Source organism: Cebus imitator, unplaced genomic scaffold (genome assembly GCF_001604975.1).
Source record: "Cebus imitator isolate Cc_AM_T3 unplaced genomic scaffold, Cebus_imitator-1.0 Scaffold653, whole genome shotgun sequence".
In the NCBI taxonomy this organism is placed as follows: Eukaryota; Metazoa; Chordata; class Mammalia; order Primates; family Cebidae; genus Cebus; species Cebus imitator.
This window is the reverse complement of record NW_016107968.1, coordinates 407,395-430,080: the sequence shown is the minus strand read 5'-3', so window position 1 is coordinate 430,080 and position 22,686 is coordinate 407,395. Positions and strand designations below refer to the sequence as shown.

General features: G+C 34.2%; 1 protein-coding gene across 2 annotated transcripts in view; it reads right to left on the bottom strand.

Moving 5' to 3' along the window:
- Window positions 1-1,097: 1,097 nt before the first annotated feature.
- Window positions 1,098-22,686, bottom strand: part of POF1B (POF1B actin binding protein) — a 92,648-nt gene continuing 71,059 nt past the window's right edge. Inside the window, exons 10-17 of one of the 2 annotated variants that reach the window (XM_017517925.2) lie at window positions 21,896-21,988; window positions 20,932-21,045; window positions 19,946-20,098; window positions 19,521-19,640; window positions 17,736-17,864; window positions 16,816-16,898; window positions 5,454-5,568; window positions 1,098-2,765 (exon numbers count right to left, since the gene is read on the bottom strand). In XM_017517925.2, coding sequence (XP_017373414.1) covers window positions 2,760-2,765; window positions 5,454-5,568; window positions 16,816-16,898; window positions 17,736-17,864; window positions 19,521-19,640; window positions 19,946-20,098; window positions 20,932-21,045; window positions 21,896-21,988 — 813 coding nt within the window. In that variant the 3' untranslated portion in view covers window positions 1,098-2,759. Of the gene's footprint in view, window positions 2,766-5,365; window positions 5,569-16,815; window positions 16,899-17,735; window positions 17,865-19,520; window positions 19,641-19,945; window positions 20,099-20,931; window positions 21,046-21,895; window positions 21,989-22,686 lie in introns of those variants that run through there. The other variant, XM_017517924.2, reaches the window with a different exon arrangement.

Here is a 22,686-nt window from a genome sequence, read left to right as displayed (position 1 = left end):
TGGAGGTTGAACTATGTTAAAATAGTCCACATAAGGAAGTTTTCTGCTTTTGTTTTGTTTCTAATGAGAGTGATGCTTGTTAGCTTCAACATAAACTTATTCACATGATGATAATTTCCTGACAAAAGTATACAGCTAAGCTAAAAATCCTTCTGCATATTTCCTACTTGGACTTTCACACAAACCATGTAAATACTTCACATATTTTATTTAGACACATAAACAGATTACTTTGCATGGCATTGCACAGTCTCCATTTTATTTGACATATCTAAAGTGAAAATATACTGGAATAGAAATTAGATAAATAGGCACTCTTCACCTGACAACTTTGAAGTTTTCAGAGATAAGCAGCATGAAACTTATGAGAGGGAAATATATCACTACTACTTCTATTGATCTTAATCACAAATTGGAAAAGAAATGTATATATATTTAAATAGACATTTAAATAGAATAGCTCTTTATATCATTACATTTTGTATTACAATTTTAAAAATTGTTAAGTATGATAAGGGACGTTGTTATGACCCCAATTCACTATCCATGGATCAAGTGAGCCAATAAAGTGCTTACTTCTTACTTTTTAAATTTTTTGTGGATATATAGTAGGTATACATATTTATGGGATACATGAGATATTTCAATACAGGCAAGCAATGTGAAATAATCACATCATGGAGAATTAGGTATCCGTCCACTCAAGTATTATTTGTGTTACAAGTAATCCAGTTACACTCTTCTAGTTATTTTTAAATGTAAAATTAAGCTATTATTGACTACAGTACCCTGTTGTGCTATCAGATACTAGGTCTTATTCATACTTTCTATCTATATGGTTTTTGTACACATTACGCATCCCCAGTTCCCCTCACACATCCTTTTTCCCAGCCTCTGGTAACCATCCTTCTACTCTCTATATTCATGAGTTCAATTGTTTTGATTTTTAGATCCCACACATAATTGAGAACATGCAATGTTTGTCTTTCTTTTTTTTTTTTTTTTTATTGTACTTTAGGTGTCTTTCTGTTCCTGGCTTATGTCACTTAACATAGTGGCCTCTAGTTCCATCCACAACTTCTCAACTGCCCCTGAATTTTGGATTTTTAAATATTTTGGAAAAATCACACCTGTTCTCATTTTTAAACCTTAATAATAACAGTTCCCTATTAAGTTAATAAAGCTTCCCCTTATATTATTTGTAATGTGTGCATAATATAGTACACTTTTGTTACAGTTACATATATGAGTAGTTAGCAGAGGAAAAACTCCTCTGTTGTTCCTACACCAAGGGAAAAAATGTAAGGACTACATAGCTCATGAAGAATATTAACATTTTTCTACCACAAAACATTGATAAAATTTGAATTGTATTAATTCATGTTATGGAGCTTAACATTTTAGCCAAAATATTAAGATAATATAAATAAGGCCTCTAGCTTTATATCAAGACCATTTGAATATTTCTAGAAAAAGACATTAAAAGTATTTTCCTCATTTATGGTTTGATTTACTGTAGTGCCTCAGCTGTTCTTAATGGTTTCTTAGTATAATGCATATTAAAATATAATTATAAGGCATTACAGAATTTTATGTGGATATATACAAAGATATTTCAGTGCAAAACTTCAAATTATATAACCCAAATATGTTTGTTGCCTTAATCTATACTTGGACAAAGGCAACATTTTAAATTTTACTAAGTCTTAACTTTAGTCAGATGGGTTGAAATTTAAAATGTTCGTCCTCATCTTGCATTGAAAAAAATACTTATGTTCACTTATGTTCACTTTGTAAGGTCAGTAAAGCCCAATTGTTCAACTAACTTCTAAGTATACTAAATACTCTGCTACAAAATATTTCTCCCAAGAAGGATAAATCTATCAAGTATTTGTTGTTGCTATTTTTATTCCCTAAGCCTTTATATCTATGTAACATTTCAATGATATGTTTACATACCACCATGAAAAAGCTTACCTTCCTTCCACCTACTACTACCATATTGCGTTGTATGTGTTTTAAGAAGTAGATAGGCTTATTTGTGGAAGGTATGCTTTGAAAGAACAGATTTACTAAAGCACTAATATGTACTTAGAACCAGAATAGCATAATGTGTAATGTAGTAGACTTAGTTGTTTCAAAATATAACATTCCACTTCCCTGCTAAATGAAATTAATCGTCACCTTTGACTTAGCTATATCTCCAAGAGGTGAAAATAGCATGCAATGAAGCATATCTTTTAGTCACAAGGCCTAGTGTGAAAAGCAAATTTAGACTGTATATATTATACACTAGCTATTTTTTTACTTCTATGTATTTTATCTTTTTTGTTAAAAAAACGTGATTTCATATTGTAACTAACTGAACTGCACATATAATATCAGAGAAAATCTAATGGCATAATTTGTAAAATATCTTTCCCAACAAATTAGTTTTATATCTAAGAGGCACCCTATCTGAAAAATAGTGAGTTATGTTCTACAGTGTTTGCAATCAAACTTTAAACAAGGAGATCCCTCTTTCAGTTAGTTTGTTGTTGTACTGAATACCTAAGTGTTATGGAAAAGATTTAGGTCTCCTAAATGGTTGAAGAAACTCTCATATACAGAACTAATTCATTCCGTTAGATTTCTTGAACGGCAGCATGGTTCCAAATTCTGATTGGCCTTTAGTGATGGGAAAATAACAAAGTACTAATGCAGATACACACACACACACAAAAACACCTTTGAGTAGTAATACTTTAAAGTGGATCCATTCATGGCTAGAAAAGAAAAAAAAAGGTTATTTTACAACTGGTTCATAATTAAAGTCATTGCTACTGTATGCAAATTTCTGGAAAATTATTTAAATTGATATGTACAAAACCAAAGGATATGTATTGCACTTTTGTGGCGCTCTATTATATATATATATATATATTCAATGAAACAACGATTTGTCTTTCTAACTTTAGTCATGGTGTGTTTCAAATGATGTTAAGCAAGAGGGAAGGAGAATTAAGTAGATATCCTCCTTAGTAATAATTAGAGTTTAAATATGTCCAATCATCTCTGTTAATAAATATGGATTTTCATCTGTGAATGCACTTGAATATATTTTGACCTTGCTCCCAGTAAATATAGAATCTTCAAATATCAATTTTGATTTTTACAGCTGCATATTTTTAATGGAGAGAGTAGTAGTGCCACTATTCTGTAGACCCTTTATTTGGCAGATCTTCATATTGCCACCTCTGAGGTACATGTGGCTAGGGTTAGTAGCAGCAATTGCTTCTCAGTCTTAACTTTTGACATCAAATTATCTTTGAGTAGCAAATTTAAAATTCTATGGGTTGATAATTAGTAATAAGTAATTTTTAGTTAAGTAATGACCTAACAAAAACAACATTTCAGAGTTTAAATGCAGTTATTTTTACTTTGGGATTACTAAACATTGGTTGCTTTCATTGATGATAACAACCATATTTAAAAGATTGATGGCTAGATTGTAGTTAAAGAAGGGCTTCAGATCTGAAGAAACTTTTTGAATTTTTTTGTTGACACAAATATTTGAGCTTGCTTAAAAGTTATTTAACAATTTTATTAACTATACATGTGAAATGTAATTTTTAAATATTTTTCAAAAGGTTCTGCAGAATACTTGATTGATATTTGTATAGCTGAACATGCATATACAACCATCTCCCAGAAAAATAAACAGAACATTATTAGGACCCTTGAATCCCTCCTTATACTTCCTTTCAAACAGCATCCCCACAAGGATGATCATTTCTTTATTTAATATCCATAGATTTAGTTTTGCCTACTTTAGTACCTCAGTAGTTTGACAAGTAGATAATTTTATTAGAAGAAAGCAAAGGCTGTCATTTTCACAATGTTTTAAGTCAGATCTGTACACAGGTTTGAGAACTAGGATCCTCAATCTTTTATGTGTCTATTTCACCAGAAGGATATCACCCATTCTTATGATCCCTACCAGTGTCTCACTATTAGAAGCTCTTGCACCAGTGTAGGAATGTATAATTAGGAAAAAATCCCAAGAGCATTCTGTTCTGTTAGCATAGTTTTTTAACCTCAACATTATTAGAGGCTGGATAATTCTTTGTGGGGGAGACTGTCCTGCACATTGTAGTATGTTCAGCAGCATCCTAGTTCTCTACCCACTAGATGCCAGTAATACCCACCCCTCTGATTTTGAAAACAAAAATGTCTCTTGCCATTGCTAAATGTCCCCTAAGGCACAAAATTGCTGCTAGAGAGAGCAACTGTGCTAGCGAATATATAGTTGGACTTTGGTATCCATGGGTTCCCCAACAATAATGAGTTGAAAATATTCAAGAAAAAAATTGTTTCTGTACTGAACATGTACAGACTTTTTTTTTTTTTACCATTAATACCTCCTAAACAATACACTATAACACTTAATTAGAATTTGCATTGAATTAGATATTGTATTGTAAGGAATCTAGAAATGACTTAAAGTATACAGTAAGATGTGCATAGGCTATATGCAAATATGCCATTCTGTACAAGGGACTTGAGCATCTACAGATTTTGATATCTGCAGGGAATCCTGGAACCAATCTCTCATGGATATTGAGGGACAACTATATATCCCCTGTTTGATGATCATTACTTTAAAAGTTAATAGAGCAATGTGTAAAAGTTTAGAGAAGTAGCTCTCAGTCCTTTATAAGAAGGTTTCAATACTCAGTCCTCTTAGCAATGTATTGGACCACTTAGAAAGATGCTAAGGTCCATGTCACCTGGCCATCTTGGAGGATGTTGTAGAAGGTAGAGCAAATATTAGAGTATATGATGTTTAAAGTACTTTTCAGCAGCCTTACTATAATGGTGGGATTTAAAACTGGAGGTTTTTACAGTTTAGGAAGGAAGCTAGAAACATGTCTTCTTTCAAAATCCTAATATATACATATATATATATATATATTATATATATATATATATATAATATATATATATATATATAAAATCCACAGGAATAAGTACCACATACAAGATTGCAAGACAAATTCTATTGAAACATGCCTCTTCTCCATTTTTCACTTCCCTTAATAATTGTCTCTGACACTTGCTACCTGCTTTAAAAAAAGGGAAACCTTTTTGGAAAATTTGAATGGAACCCATTCAATAACTACCGAGATAGGCAAGAAAAGAAATAAAATTAGCATATTGCTAATGTTAATCTTCTTCCTTTTATGGGGCAAAAATTATATTTAATTTATTGTACCTTAAATAATCAATTATATTGCCCCATGTATGAATCTTTCCAAAGTTTCTTAATTCCCACTCTATATCAATAATGGAAACAGAAAATCTCAAGAGAAAAAAATACTCAAAGTTTTTAGTTCATTTGGTATTTTACCTCAATTTTAAAAGGCTGTACATATATAGTCAAAATAGGGCTAAAAATACTCAAGTTAACTTACACAAGTGTATTTGTCTTCTGTTTTCTCAATCACAATAGTCTGTGTTTCACTACCTGGTGGTATATATTCATAGTCGTCATACAGGAGGCCTAGAATTGGATATTGTGTCCTGTACCTGTAAACAAGAACAGAGTTGGTTTACGGGCTGCATGAGAAAATAACTTTCATTCCTTTTTAGTCACTCCTAGTGATTGCCCTTATTAAGCCAATTTGGCTCTGAATGACTTTTAACTGTTTCTGAAAAAAGAAAACAAAACTATTTAAATGGGCAAAGATTGACAACCATTGTTTTCAAGAAAATAAAGTAGAGGGACTTCTGTTCTGGCTGTGATGGACCACTGGCAGCACAGGACAGTGACCCCAGAAAAGGAAAGCAAATGATACAGGCCCTACAAGTGCCTAGCTCTCTGCCTGGAGAGATTTTCATGGCCACAGGATAAGGAAAAGGAAGCCAAACAGATTCCAGCAGTTTTACCAAGATGAGGTGATAAAAGAGTAAGTATAGGCAAAGGCACCCAGAGTTTGTGGGGCAGAGTACCAGACAGAAGAGAGCTACATAGATAGAGAGAGGTCAGGACAGTTGTAGAGGCTTTCCCAAGAGTCTGGGTGAGTACCAATCAGTGTGCCTATATGGGAAGAGGCTACCAAGACTTAGGAAATAACGACCAGAAAGGAGCAGGCTGGCAATTATTGGAGCTCTCATAGGGATGGTAATATTTTGTGTTCCACTAACCAAACCAGAGTGAAAACTCTCCTGATGTAGAGGCCATAAGATAGATGCCACAGAATATTGCCTTAGTAGTGGGATAAAATTAGCCTTAAAATACAGGTTATTCTCACAGTGTTTAAAAGCAAGGCTTGAATGTACTAAATTGTTTCCAAGTAATTTCATCTCAGAACAAAACCCCAAATATTTTAAGTAATACCCTAGCCAAAATCGAAAACTCAACAATGTAAAATCATAATTCATGGCATTCAATAAAAAATGAATAGTCATATAATGGACGACATAATTAATAATGAAGAGAAATATAAATTAGGAGAAACAGACCAAGAAACAATACTGATAAAAAAATGAATAGGCAAATGTGCATCTATTAGAAACATACAAAATATGCAATGTATATTCAAGAAGTTAGCGGAAAGGATGAGCACAATGAGGAGACAAATAGAGAATATAAAAAAGATCCACATTGGACTTCTAAAGATTAAAAAAATTAGATGGTACTAATTGCAGATTAGGCACTACATTAAAAAAGGTCAATACATTTGAATATATTAAGAGAAATAATCCATAAAAGAAAACTGAAAAAAATGAACACAGCATGAGATAACTGTGGAAAATATCAAATGTCCTTATATATGTATAATTAAAGTCCTGCAGGATTGGCAGGAGAGAAAAATAATAGAAGATATAATGACCATATTATTTTCAAATGTGATGAAAAACTATAAACACATGTATTCAAGAAGCTCAGTGAACATGAAAAAAAGAAACACGAAGATAACTACAGAGGCACATCATTATCAAATTGCTGAAAACCAGTGAAAGAGAATCTTAAAAAGAGCTTCAGAGAAGAAAGGACATTACTCAAAGAGCAAAAATCATACGATTAACAAAAAACTTCTTCTCAGTCACAATGAAAGTCAGAAGACAGAAGAGCAACATTGTTAAAGTACATTTAAAAAAAAATGACTGGCTTACTCATCTATACACAACAAAAATATTTTTGAATAATGAAGAATTGATAAAGACTGTTTTCAGACTTAAAAGGCCAAAAGCAGTCTTCACCAGAAAAGAAGCATAAGTTTTAACATCAATGTTAAAAGAAGTTTTTAAGGCAAAGGGAAAATGATATAAGATAGAAATTTGAATTTAATCAAAGTACATAATACTAGAAAAGATAAATATGTAGGTAAATTTAAAACATTGTTTTTCTTATTGTTCATATTTATTTAAAATATAATTGACTGTTGAAAACAAAAATAATAATGTATTTGGGGGCTAATAACATATGTAAAAGAAAATATGTATAATAAAAATAGTAAAAGTCATATTAGTCATATGAAGGGGAAATGGAAATTTACTATTACAACGTTGTTATGCTACATGTGATGGGATATAATATTATTGGAAAGTAGGCAGTGTCACTTAAAGAAGAATGCTATATACCCTACAGCAATCAAAAGAAAGAAGTACACCTAATCAGCTAATAAAATAGGTTAAATACAACATGAAGAAATAATTAATGCAAAAGAAGAGAGGAAAAGGGAAAGAAAGAAAATGTGAGATAAATACGAAACAAAGAGCAAGATGGTAAATTTAAATCTATCCATATAGGTATGTATGACCTAAACACTCCAATTAAAAAGCAATGATTGTGAAATGAGATTAAAAACTCAAGACCCAACTACATATGCTATTTAAACATACAGTCCTTAACACTTTAAATACAAACAAACTAATAGATTAGTGTAAGAGAATGGAAACATATGTACCATGCAATTTCTAATCAAAAGAAAGTTGGAGTCGTTATATTAATATTAGATGAAGTAGCCTTCAGAACAAGAAGCATAATGCAGATAAAGGGTGATTTTATAATGATAAAGGTGTCAATTCATTAACAAAATGTAGCATTCCTAAATGTTCATTCATCCATAGAACATAACAATCCTAGATGTTTATGTACCTCCCAGCAGAAACTCAAATAACATGAAGCAAATTCTGATAGAACTGAAAGGAGACATAAACAAATCCACAATTAGGGCTGGAGATGTTGGCATGCCTTTCAAGACAATTGATATAAGTAGAAAGAAAATAAGTAAATACATAGATTAAATCCCCAAATATGTGGAAACCAAAAAAATACAAATCTAAAACACCCATAGATCCAAGTCGAAATTAAAAGGGAAATTAGAAAATATTTTGAACGAAATGAAAAGGAAAATATAACTGATCAAACTTGTGGGATGCAGCTAAAATAGTGCTGAAGTAGAAATTTACAGCATCAAATATTATATTATGAAAGAAGAATCATCTAAAATTAGTGCCCTATGTTTCTAGGTTTTGAAGCTGGAAAAGAAACAGAAACAGAAAAGTAAGTGGAAAATAACATAAGAAAAAACAAATATAGGAGAAGAAATTACTGAAATAGGAAACAAAGAAACAGTACAGGGAAATCAATTAAATTGAACCTGATTCTTCAAGAATATCACTAAAATTGGCATAACTCTAGTCAGACTGACAGCAAAGAAAGAGAACATACAGTTTACCAGTATCAAGAAGGGGATATCGCTATAGGTCCCACAGTCTTTGAAAGAATAATAAAGAAATATTATGGTAAATTTATGCCAAAAACCTGAGGATTTAGATGAAATGCACAAAATCCTTGAGAGACACAAACCACAAAAGCTCACTCAAGAAGAAATAGATAATCTGAATAAGTATAGGCCAAGTTTTAAAATTGAATTTACAATTAGATCCTTTCACACAGAGCCAACTCCAGTCAAGGATGGCTTTATTAGTTAACTCTATCAAAAAATTAACAAATAAATAATATCAATCTTACATAAACTCTTTCAAAATATAAAATGGTAGTGCATTCTTCTCAACTCATTTTAGGAGATCAGCATTACTCTGATGACAAAGCAGAGGCATCATGAGAAAAGAAATGTACATACTACATTTGTACAGACTACATAGTGTACAGGCTACGTAGTGAATACAGGTGTCAGATCCTTAACAAAATTTTAGCAAATTGGATCTAGCAATTTATGAAAAGGATATTACATTAATCCAGCAGGATTTATCCCAGTAACAAAAGGTTGGTTTAATATTCAAAATTCAATAATTTATCATTTTAACAGCTCAAACAATAAAAACTTATGTTCGGGTGTGGGATTTCAAGAATGAAGGAGTAAGGAATTTGACAGACCCTCTCTACAAAAAAACAATGTTTCAATTATTTCACTAGTGAAAGTAGTATATTTTTTAAAAATTAATCATTTAAAGTCTCTGGAACTCATTTAAGGGAGGACAACAAATAGAAAACTATTCAAGAAAATCTACTAAATCTTGTTAACAACATTGAAAGTCTATGATATTTGAGCCATGACCTGCTTCATCCAACTACCTCCCACCCTTCAGCTCATGTTTCTGGAAAGAGTGGTTGAGAAGTTGTACTCTCTTCCTCTACCCTGTCCCCTACTTATAGAATGGAAACTATACCAGACATGGCATGCTGAAAATATTGGGCTCCAGATCAACCCCACCCAACATATTCCTTGGTCAGAGATTCTACAATGAGAGGAGCAAGCCAAGAAGACCACGGGCTGCCACCTCCCCTCAATGCCCACTGACAGAACAGTGATTGTTACTGGAAAAAGTGGATGCCTGCCCCAGTTCGGTGCAATGGCACAGGGATTCCTTCCAGGTTGAAAGGTAGTGATATGGTTTAGCTGTGTCCTCAACAAAATCTCAACTTGAATTATATCTCCCAGAATTTCTACATGTTGTGGGAGGGACCCAGGGGAAGGTAAGTGAATCATGGAGGCCTGTCTTTCTCATGGTATTCTCTTGATAATGAATAAGTCTCATGAGATCTGATGGTTTTATCAAGGATTTCTGCTTTGGCATCTTTCTCATTTTCTCTTGCCACCACCACCTAAGAAGTGCCTTTCACTTCCCGCCATTATCCTGAGATGTCCTCAACCATGTGGAACTGTAAGTTTAATTAAACCTCTCTTTGTTCTCAGTTTCGGGAATATGTTTATCAGCAGCATGAAAACGAACTAATACAGGTAGTCTATAAATACAAATGCTCTGCAGCTCTGTGTGATGGGACTGACTTCATTTGAAACAGATAATATAAAAATCCGTGTCTAAGAATATTGCTGAAAATAATGGTGGACTTGGTGGAGAGCAATTAAGAGGAGGCTGGAAGCTCTAGAATACAAGCAAAATGGCAAAGCAGCTTGAAGAGAAATAGGGAAAGAGATGGCCAAAAAGAGCCCTCCTGGGATCATAGTCATTTATGGGAGTCAAGAAGGCTATGCACATGTCCTAGGCCACAACCACTCAGGCACATGCAAAGCAGAAAGTGGGGGAAGAAATGAAAGCATTCCACAACCTGGACAGACCATCAACACAGGTAACATGACTCACTGGCTTAAATGTAACCTGTAACAAACTGTTGAACAAAAAGCTGCTCTGGCCCAGGGACAATTCCTGGGAAATGGAGCTAAAAATAAAATCAGGTTCATACATGGCAGTCTGGGCAACCATGTGCATGCCCAGGGCTGCAATCTTTCATGTGCAATTAGGGAGGGAGCCTCCAATACACTAGTCTCTGGCTGAATGTGGGACAAAAAAATACAAATATCCTGAACTGTGATGGCAGCTCCCAAGCCACACATATATCCTATAGTGTAAAATTATAACTGGGTAAGGTGTCATAAACACAACTTTTTACCACTAAGTGGCTTATTCAAGCCCAGGGGCCAAGTCCATTCTGGACCTTAGGGTAGCCTCCATTGATCACTGGTACTCCATCCACGTTTCATTTGTTAGATGATCTGGGTCATGGGGCTCTCTCAGGCAGAGACTGGGTCTAGCAGACACCCTCACCCTTCCTGGACAGGCCCTGCAGAGGGAGGCATGCCCTGCTTCTGCACTGGCCTATGAACTCACACCTCACACTCAGTGTATTGAGATTGGGAGCTCCTCCCCAAATTGAGTTCTGGTGAAAATCTCAACTCAGAACTCCTGAGCTGTGTGCTGCAATCTTGGGGCATTGGAATCATATCAGTGGCTTTGTCCTTTGCCTCCTTGGGGTTAGGTACTTGTGCTGAGGGAGCTGCTGTGGGGAAAGCACTCCAGCAGGGCCACTGGCAAAACAGTCAGGCATAGCAGTGGAGACTGTGCTGTGTGAACACACTTGCAGAATCAGCCAGGCAAGAGCCTTGGAGGGATTGTGGACAGGAGGACATGCAGAACAGATGTGTCCAGAGAGCCTTGGGTGATGGGTGCCTATGGCTGCATTTTGTTGCAACTGCTCCACATGTAAAACCCCCTGGGGTCCATGTAGTCTAGAGGTCTGTCTTTGTCTATTCTTTGGGCAGATCCCCTTGACAACTGAAATGACAGCAAGAGTTATGGGATCTCTTGTAGCTAGGATGCCAGAGGTTCATGGTGAGAGTGGAGTGCCCTGCTGTCACTTCACTCACCCATTCCTTAGGAAGTTTTCAGGACCAGGAACTAATCCTGGTGCTTGGCACACCCATGCAGTTTTCCCAGCTTTCTCTCTATTCAGCCTTAGTATCTGTGTAACCTATCAAATCTCAGTAATTTCTCTCCAAAGATCTGTTTGAAGTACCAACAGATAGTGGAGAATTCACTGGTTCATTTATTGGACATTTTGGTCTCTTTTTTTTAAATTTTTTATTCTTTTTTATTGCATTTTAGGTTTGGAGGTACATGTGAAGAACATGCAAGATTGTCGCATAGGTACACACGTGGCAGTGTGATTTGCTGCCTTCCTCCCCTTCACCTACATCTGGCATTTCTCTTGTGGTGGGAGAAGTGCTTCCTGGATGTGTCTATTTGGTCATCTTGTCCCTCCCTCCAGAAACTACTTTCAAAGAGGACCAGATGGTGTATTTAGAAGACAAAGACTTCAAAGAAGCTATAATATATTCATAGTGCTGGGCACAGTGGCTCATGCCTGCAACCCTAACACTTTGAGAGGCCATCAGGGGATGATTGCTTGAGACTGGGAATTTGAGACCAGCCTGGGCAACATAGTGAGAAAACAAAGAACTTAAAAAAACATGCTTAAGGAAGTAATGGAAGATGATCTCAGTGAAAATGTGTAACAACCTCCAGAAATGCTCTATGCCATAAAAGAAGAAGAAAACCTGGCAGAAAAATTCAAAATTAACTTATCAGAATGCTCAAAATTAATAAAGTTTTATAGCAATCAGAGAGCATTTATTTAGGGAAAATAGTTAAATCTTGGTTAAATCAACAAGCTTTGTGGCATTTCAAATAGTCCTATTCACATCTGTGTCTCTCCAACTCTGCAATAGAATTTTAAAACAATCTTGGTAAAAGCCAGCAGCAGCCTGACTGTCACTAGAAGAAAAAACAAGGTTAGACTTCCTTCAAAACCATATTGTCATTATTATTATTGTCATTGTTTGATTTGTCTGTTGACAAATTAAATTTAAATTTAATTAAATTTTTTAAAGACTTGACTTGTCACTTAACCAATTTGAAAATCCTTTTTCATGGAAACATTTGTCAAAAATCATGTGTAGAAATTGTTTAATATCACAACTACCTGAAGTGGCTGCAATGGTTCAGGCAGACAAGAAATTGACCAAAAATGGTAAATGGAAAAACTAAGTTATAAATTGTACATAGTGGGCTTTGAAAGTTGCTATATGTTCCTGGGAATCTAGAAAGCCACAAGTATGTGTAGGGCTATGTACAAGCTCAGGGCTGTACACATGTGAAGGAAAAACCTGAGAAAACCCTGAGCCCTCATTACTGGCTAACCTTAAAACTCTGTGTAAACAGGAACTGGGGGCTAAGGACGAGCTATAAATTGCCTACCAGAACACTGGAGATGTGTCCAGACATAAAAAGCCTCTCAGTGAAAACTAGGATACTTACTAGTTTCGTGTTTGTAATGAAACCTCCGTTTTAAATGTCAACTGACCACTAAGATAAATGAGCAGAGACTTCACTGACCACATATGAAAATAATACAGACTTCACAGAATTAGATCAGAAAAGTTACTAAATAAAAGACAATAACATCAACAGCAAACAATAGCAACAACGAACACCTTGGCAGGAGGGAGTATCTAATTTCCAGAGTTACCACATTATATTATTTTCAATGTCAAGTTTTCAATAAAAATCATAAGACATGCAAAGAAACAAGAAAATGCTGCCTATAATGGGAAAAATCGCTTGACACTGTCCATTAAGAAGCCAGATGTTATATTTACATAGCCTTTAAATTAGCTATTTTAAATATGTTCAAAGAATTAAAGAAACCATGCCTAAAGAACCAAAGGAAAGGATGAGAGTTGTTCCTTATTGAATAAAGAACATTATTAAAGAAAGGGAAATTACTTTAAGAGAAACTACAGTAATTCTGAGGTCAAAAAGATAACTAGATTTTAAAATATCTCAGCAGCCGATGTGAGCAGATGGAAGAAAGAATCAACAAATAGTGAAGACGCTCCATTGAGTTTATCTAGTCTGAGGAACAGGAAGAAAAAAGAATGAAGAAAAATAAACAGAGCCTCAGATAACTGTGAGATACCATAAACAGAACACTCTGTTTGTATGGGAACATACAAATATACATTCTGTTCTGTTTATGGGAACTCCACAAGGAGAGGGAGGAAGGTGGAAGGAATAATAGCTGAAGAAATGTCTGAAAACTTTCCAAATTTGATTAAAAATATCAATCTGCACATCAAAGAAGCTCAACAAACTCCAAACAGTGAAAAAACACGAGAGCTCCGAACCTTGACACTTAATAATCAAACTGTCAAAGGCCATAGAAAAAAAGAATCTTGAAAGCAGTAAGAAAGAAACATGTAAGGGGGATCCTTAATTAAAAATTATCAGTTGATCATGAAGTCCTTGCCTACATCTACGTCCTGAATGGTTTTGCCTAGATTTTCTTCTAGGGTTTTTATGGTGTTAGGTCTTATGTTTAAGTCTTTAATCCATCTGGAGTTAATTTTAGTGTAAGGTGTCAGGAAGGGGTCCAGTTTCTGCTTTCTGCACATGGCTAGCCAGCTTTCCCAACACCATTTATTGAACAGGGAATCCTTTCCCCATTGCTTGTTTTTGACTGGTTTGTCAAAGATCAGATGGTTGTAGGTATGTTGTGTTGCCTCCGAGACCTCAAACTGACAGAAGAGCAGAAGATCAAACACCGAATGTTCTCACTCATAGGCGGGTGTTGAACAATGAGAACACATGGACACAGGGAGGGCAGCACTACACACTGGGGTCAGTTGGGGGGAAATAGGGGAGGGACGGTGGGGGGTGGGAAGCTGGGGAGAGATAGCAAGGGGAGAAATGCCAGATGTAGGTGATGGGGAGGAAGGCAGCAAATCACACTGCCACGTGTGTTCCTATGCAACAATTTTGCATGTTCTTCACATGTACCCCAAAACCTAAAATGCAATAAAATAAATGGGAAAAAAAATTATCAGTTGATTTCTCATCAGAAATTATAGAGGCCGGAAGGCAATGGGATGATGTGTTTAAAGTAACAACAACAAAAAAATCACTATCACCTGAGAATTATTTTATCCAGCAAAACCATTCTTCAAACATGAAGGAAAAGTAATATATTCCCATACAAACAACAACTCAGAGAATTTGTCACTACAAACCTCTTTTACAAGAAATACTAAAGGGAGTCCTACAAGAAATACTAAAGTGAGTCCTTCAGGTTGAAATTAAAGGACTCTAGACAGCATCCCAAATCCGTATGAAGAAATAAATATCACCAGTAAAGATAACTATACAGGGAAATATTAATTAATTAAATTTCTGGGGTAAACCTAAGGAGAAAAATTCAAAAAATATAGTAATAAGTAATGAAAACGAAATTACAATGCGACTGTAGAAAATATTTTACACAGAAGAAGGCAGGAATGGAGGAACAGAAGAAAAAACATATAATACATAGAAACAAATATCAAAATAGCTAATGTAAATCCTAACCTATAAATTACATTAAATGTAAGTGCATTAAACATTCCAACTAAAAGCAGAGATTGTCAGAATGTAAAAGAAATACAACTATTTGTGGTTTATAAGAGTCAAAATTTAGATTCAAATAAACAAATAGGTCAAAAATGAAAGGACAAAAAATTTTATATCATACAATTAGTAACCAGAAGAGAATTTATATTAATACAAGACAAAATACACATGAGTGTAAATATTTATGACCTTGGCTTAGTCAATAGCTTTTTTGCATATAATACCAAAAGCACAAGCAGGAAAAAAGATGAATTAGATTTTTTCTATATTAAATACTTATGCTGCATATTATACTCTCAATATAGTGAAAAGACAACTTATGTAATTAATGAAAATATTTGCAAATCTTGCCTCTGATAAGGGACTTATATGAGAACATGTAAAAATTTCTTGCAATTCAACTATAAAAAGACAACCCACTTAAAAAATAGAAAAGGTATTTCAATGGACATTTCTTCAAATAAGATTTATAAATGGCCAATAAGCACATGAAAAATTGCTAAACAACATTAGCTATTAGGGAAATACAAATCAATACTCCAAATGGATATCACTTCCCACCACCTAGGACATTCATAATCCAAGAGATGAATAACAGCAAATGGATGGGGAGAAAGTGGAACCCTCACACACTACTGGTGGGAATGCATGATGGTGCTTTTGCTTTGGAAAACAGTATGGCAATCCCTTAAACGTAGAGTTGCCATGTGACCTATCAGTCCCACTCTTAGGCATATACTCAAAAGAAATGAATACATGTACCTTACACACTTGCACACAGATGATCACAGCAGCATTATTCACAATAGCCAAAAATTGAAAACAACCCAAATGTCCAATTGATCAATCGATAAATAAAATGTATAACCATACAATTGGATATTATTTAGCAAAAAAAAGGAACAAAGTCTTGACACATGCTAAATCATGGTTGCATCCTGCAAACATTATGCTAAACGAAAATAATCCAGACACCAAGGACTGCATATTTTATTATTTCATTTATATGAAATATCAAAAATAGACTTCTTCTGAACGTATTCATAATTACTTTCTATTTGGTTTTGCTAAATGGCTGGAATGTAATCTGTGGTCATATTGCTACCATGAGGGTAGACCTTACCTGATTATGATGTCTACACAGGAAAGAGCAGAGCCAAGATATAAAGAAAGACAGATTTATAAAGGCATATTTTGAATACAAAAATCCATCTGGATTCCAAGTAATCCCACTTAAGTGAATTTAAAAAGTCCCAGTTTATGTTGGGTCTCTTGTCACATGCAATAGAAAGAGTCCTAACTAATGTGGTTCTATAAAAACAATTATTTGTTTTTCAGTTCCAAGGTAATTAAGATATTGTAAATTCAGGAAAAACGTGCTTCAGAATTTTTTTGACCACAATAGTAATGTCTTTTTGTGAATATTCATTCTTCAATAGAATAATTGACCAGTAGAAAAGGCCAAACCCTGTCTAGTATGTATATATCAGTTAAACATGCAATAACTTGGATTATATGATCATCATTTTCATATTCAAATTTCATTTAAAAATACATTACTTTTTAGTGGTAATAGTAGTCCTTCCACCAGTGGAGGGTTGGTTATGAGATGAGTATATTTCTTGCCGCAACTTTGAGAGTTCCTTACAAATAAAAGATAATATAATCATTTGAAGGAAAGTAGAATGACATAAGAAGTATATTTAATCATTTAGCAAGGTTACTAACAATAAAAACACCCCCTCCTTTTTACTCCTTTTTAGCCTTGAGGTAATAATGTTCTAATCCCACTTGCTGAATATCATCTAGTGTTGCTTTGCAATACCTAATAAGTTATATTATATGTCTGTGCAGGAACCTGCAACTGATACAGGATATCTAAATTTGGAGGTTAACTTGAGATTGAATGGGCATGGTTGTCAAGATGAGGATGTGAAAGTTTTTGCTCTGAAAAGCCTTAAAATTATGTCCATAGAAGAAAAGTATTGAAACTTCAATATATAAGCAGATATAGTTTCCTAACAGAGAGTTTATCAATGAATGTTACTACAGGCACCATTTGCTCCATAATAGCAATACAATATTACTCATAATTTTTGATAATTCCTTCAGTACCTATTGAATGCCATATCATGGGCTACAGGCTACAGATACAAGGAGGAATATAACACATGCTTCAATGAAGCATCTCATAACATATTAAGGAGGTCACAGTCTACTGGGAATTTCACTGCTAATGAAATATAAAATCAATGTCTTAAAAATATTAAATGTACAACAGCACTTACTTTTTGCTTCCATTCTTTCATTTGCATTGTTTATCCTGAAATATGTATATTCTACTTCCTCACTTGCACAAATTTTATTTCATGAAATAAAGTGAGTCCTGCATATGTGTCCTTTTCTAGTCCATGGGAAGTATTTATCCCACAGTTCTAAGTTGTATTGCTTTTCTCCACCCCCACCCCTTCCTTTTATACCTCTGACTGACGCTTTATAAGAGAATCCTTCTCTTCCAGCAAGCTTGTCAGTTCATGAAGCTTAAATTGGAAGTCACTACAACTTCCGTCTCTCTTTGAAACATCTTTCTGGTACTGGTTTAATTGGGACTAAGGATTTAAAAAGAATAAGTATTATTACAATCTTCATTTACAAAACATGTAACTGAATTCCAGGGAGGTTAAGTGACACAAACTCACACAGCTAGTTATGAAATGAAAGTGAAATGCCAATAGTCATAAACTTTTACAGAATTCCATGAGTATGTGATACGAATTGAAATGCCAATTACAAATTTCTCCTTTTTTTAAGGTGCCTTTGCTATGTAGTACTAAACATTATTTATGTAACAGTCTTAGGCCGCAAGATTTAAAGTAAAGCTAAGAAAACAGGCACTTTAGATTCCTTAAATTACTAATTAAGGAAATTACAATATCAATAACTACTATTACATTCTGATTTTCAGTTTACAAAATATTCCTCCTTCATGAATTATCACAGTTTTCACAGCAGCCCTGTGAAACAAGCATTATTATTATTATTATCATTATTATTATTTTGACACGGAGTCCTGCTCTGTCTCCCAGGCTGGAGTACAGCAGTGGCACGATCTCGGCTCACTGCAACCTCTGCCTCCTGGATTCAGGTGATTCTTCTGCCTCAGCCTCCTGAGTAGCTGGGACTACAGGTGCATGCCCCCACGCCTGACTAATTTGTGTGTGTGTGTGTGTGTGTGTTTAGTACAGACAGTATTTCACCATATTGGCCAGGCTGATTTCGACCTCCTCACCTCTTGATTCACCTGCCTCGGCCTCCCAAAGTGCTGGGATTACGGGCGTGAACCACCACGCCCAGACATAAGCATTATTATAATCTTCATTTACAAAACAGAGAATGGGCTCCAGAGAGATTAAATGACACCTCCACACAGGAACATAGCTGCAACTCCAAGACAGGTCTTCTACTACAAATCTTGTCCATTTCCCTCTTTAACTCATATGTGTCTAGGTTAGGTTGAAGTACTATCAGTAATGTTAGGATGGAAAAGAAATCAGTGAAAGAAATCTGCTAGAAGTACTGGTAGGTTTTTAAAAGAAATTATATTTTGTTTCATTTTGATTTTTGGTAAAAATTATACAGTGATATTTGGAGGGACAAATATGTGATTATTTTGTTTATTAAAATATTTAAGTATATTTTACTACATTTAGGAATCAGGAAATTAAGGATTAGATTAAGTAAATTCAACCTAGAATTACAAGATAAGGCAATATATACTTACAAATATCATCTTAATTTTGATGTCAATTATAGATACATAAAACTTAACATTGTTTTTATCCTCATGCTTGACAAAGTCCTTGCTATTTATCATCCCTCAATATTAAGTGAGAATTTTTACAAATCTAGCTGTGGCTCTGCTGGGTAATCTCAAATATTGCTTTTGCCTGCATAAACATGCTTTAGGCAAAATCATAAAGAGAGTCCTCCACTTATCCCAAAAAATTATTTAATAGAAACCAAAACACTGAAATGAATGTCTTCTTTTATTTTCCTAGAAGAGATTAAGCTGAACTAGAAAATAATTTAATGATCATATTTTAGATACAGTAATGTGTATTTAAAACAAAGGGATCCATGACATATTTCTAAAACTCTACCTACAGCTAATTTTTTCTTGTAGCTCTAAACTTGAAGCCATCATTATGTTGCTAGAAAGTTTGTGTTGACCTGTGTATTTATGCAATGTATTAAGATCAACATACCCTCAGTCTGCAGATCTCTCTATCTTTCTCCATTCTCAAGTTTTTTACCATCTCCGTGTAATGGTTGCCAATCTCATCCATTTTAGCCTGCAGCATTGGCCCTGTGCAAGTCTCAGAAACCTATAGAAGGCAAAATAACTATCTGTAATTGGATTGTTTTGAGGAAAATACATATTATATTACAAGGATTATTATTAGATGAAAATTACATGATTAAGACATTGAAATAATGCAAGCGATTTTCAGGAACTGCATTATAAAGCTCAAATGTCAGTGATTAAGATCTAACAGTGTGTGAGGGAAAGCAGTTCGTATATTTTCTCAAGATAAATAGAATATATATATTTGCTATTTATATTGCCAATGCTAGGATTACAATGATGTAACTAAGGCAGTACTTGGTTTTTAAAATGAAGTTTTAATACCTGCATTCTAAGGTTTTGATTCTCTTGCTCTAAATTACGTTTACAATATTCCAGTTCTTTTAGTCTGTATTCCATGTCTGAAAGTGTATGTCGAAGAGAGAGATTGTTTTCTTCCAATGCCTGGCATTTTGAACTTGAGTCTTGAAGTCCTTGCTGTAAAGAAGACACACGTACATAAGACAAATGCATTTTGTTTTTGGTGAGGGAGTGGTCTTTTTATTGATTCATTTAATTGAATCAAGTAATTATTTTCCCATGCCCAGTTTTCTTATACTCTTGGTCTTACATGGTACATTAAGTCGGCCATGTAAGATATTATAGTGTTGCCTCTAGTCTCACTTTCCCCCTCACTTTGAGTGAGAGGGAATCATGACTAGATGAATTTATAATGTCTCATTTTAACAATCAGATGCTTGCTACTCTGTGACAATACTGTACCCTGCTTTCTAGTAGGCACAAAAATGAACATCTGACTGATGATTTATGTGACAACTAGTAACTGAGAAAGAATTTGGAACAGTCATAGGAGTAAAGATCAGGAACAGGTAAGCCTTAGAGACTACTTACAATTTCCTAGGAATTCTCTCTGCTCAGACATCCAGATAACTCATCTAGAGTTTTCTCATTCATTTATTTATTGCACAAACATGTGTTAAGGTCTACAACAGCTTTTTTCATTGACATGTTAGTAGATTAAATAAATGCATGAACCTAGATTTTTAGTTTTTATACAACTCTGGCCACCCAACAACATAAATAATTGTATGACCTATATACTTTATATCTAAAATACATAAGATTATCTGTTTTTCTGAGAGGGCTTTCAGCCATTGGAAATGCTCAAAGCCTCTCAATTCTCATATGAACAAATTTTTCCATCATATTTTAATTCTATCTTGATTATATATAATAACCCCAATGTGCCAGTGAATGTGTATATGAAAATCTATTAATCTAGTTTAACATCAATAAAAGCATCAATTTACCTGCTGCTGCTGATTATTTGCTCTCACTGATGCCAAGAGTTCTTCGTACTCTTTTATTTGAGTATCTTTGAATGATAAGTCTTTCTCAAGTCTCATCTTGTCATTTTCCAGAGACTAGAAACACAAATTATTTATTATGATTCAGAGCTACAGAAATTTGTCAACAGTCACATAATACAAAGACTTGTTTACCTTAGAAGATTTAAATAAGCACTTGTTTCATTTGTTCTTGCTTAATAAGGCAAAATTCTTAAAAGTTAAGACAATATGGGATATGAAATGATTGAAACTTCTAAAATCTTCATTGAAAGAGACATTTTGATGGACTGACTAACCGTACATGAAATGAAACAGAACTTTCTGAAATCTTTTAATGTTTTCTTCCAATCTACAAAGAGTCCTTGTTAATCCCAGCAGGTGGTAAATTTTTTAATTAGAGTCTAAATATGTTCATCATAACCCAGAAACAACAAAACTACTCCAAAGTCCTCAAGGCATTATTCAAAGTGTGGAAAGCATTCTGAATGTATCTAGCTGATGGCACCAAGAACACCAATTAAAATAGAAAACAGAAAAAAAATAATTTTTTAGAGAAAAATGTTTTCAAGTTATGTTTGAATGGAAATTCACAGTATGCTTTAGAAATATGAAAAAGGGGGAATTTACCTTCAATGAGTCAGATTATTTTAATTTTGCAAACTACTGTCTGCCTTTATCATTAAATTGCTTTAGTAGTAAACTAAATAATATGTTCACATCCAACATTCTTTCATTTATACTTTAGATACCTCTTTTCTCCTCCCTCAATGCCAATTAACTGTTTGAAGAAAATAATTGAGCTTTGTCTGAGTAAGTATAATATTGTGCTGTATTAAATTTTAAAAAGGTATACTGGACATCTTTATTTCTGTATCAGGAAGCTAGGAAGTAGAAAGGCTTTGGAAAATATAAAAATAAATCTTACTGTCAAGTCATTTTGAAGATGTCCAAGCTCCTCCCGTATGTTGCTAAATGTGGACAGCACTAACCGGAGTGACTTATCAGACATACCCCTCATCTGGAGGAAGAAAGGATTAATGGTTTATTTTTACTAACATTTGAAAATAGGCAATATAAGTGAAAGTTATCTTTTTTTTGTTCCTACTAGCAAACGCATTAATAATTTTACTTTGATATGGCAAATTAGAATAGTGATACAAGGCATTTTGTCAATAATGTATTTAAGTAATCCAAATAACAGCCCTGAAGATAGCATAGCTATGTATTTATAACAAGTAATTATTATTTTTGCCATGGTAAAGTATCATCTTTGTCACAAGGTAGAATTCTATCAGCAAAATTTTAATTTTACATTGTTCTTTATTTAAAAGATTAGAAGAGATGAGACAGTTAATCATCAATAATAAAATGAATCTCCCTAAGTGTATTGCCAACTTCCTGAATTTTGCCTTAGGTGAGAAGAATATAATACGAATTAAGTTTAACTTTAACGTATAGAGCCATCTCAATTTTTTTAAAAACTGGAATTCACTCTGTCACCTAGGTTGGAGTGTAGTGGCATGATCTCATTTCACTGCAATCTCCGCCTCCTGGGTTCAAGCAATTCTCCCACCTCAGCCTACTGAGTAGCTGGGACTACAGGCGAACACCAGCATACCCAGTGAATTTTTATTTTTTGAGTAGAGAATGGGTTTCACTTTGTTGGCCAGGTTGGTCTCGAATTCCTGACCTCAAGTGATCTGCCAGCCTTGGTCT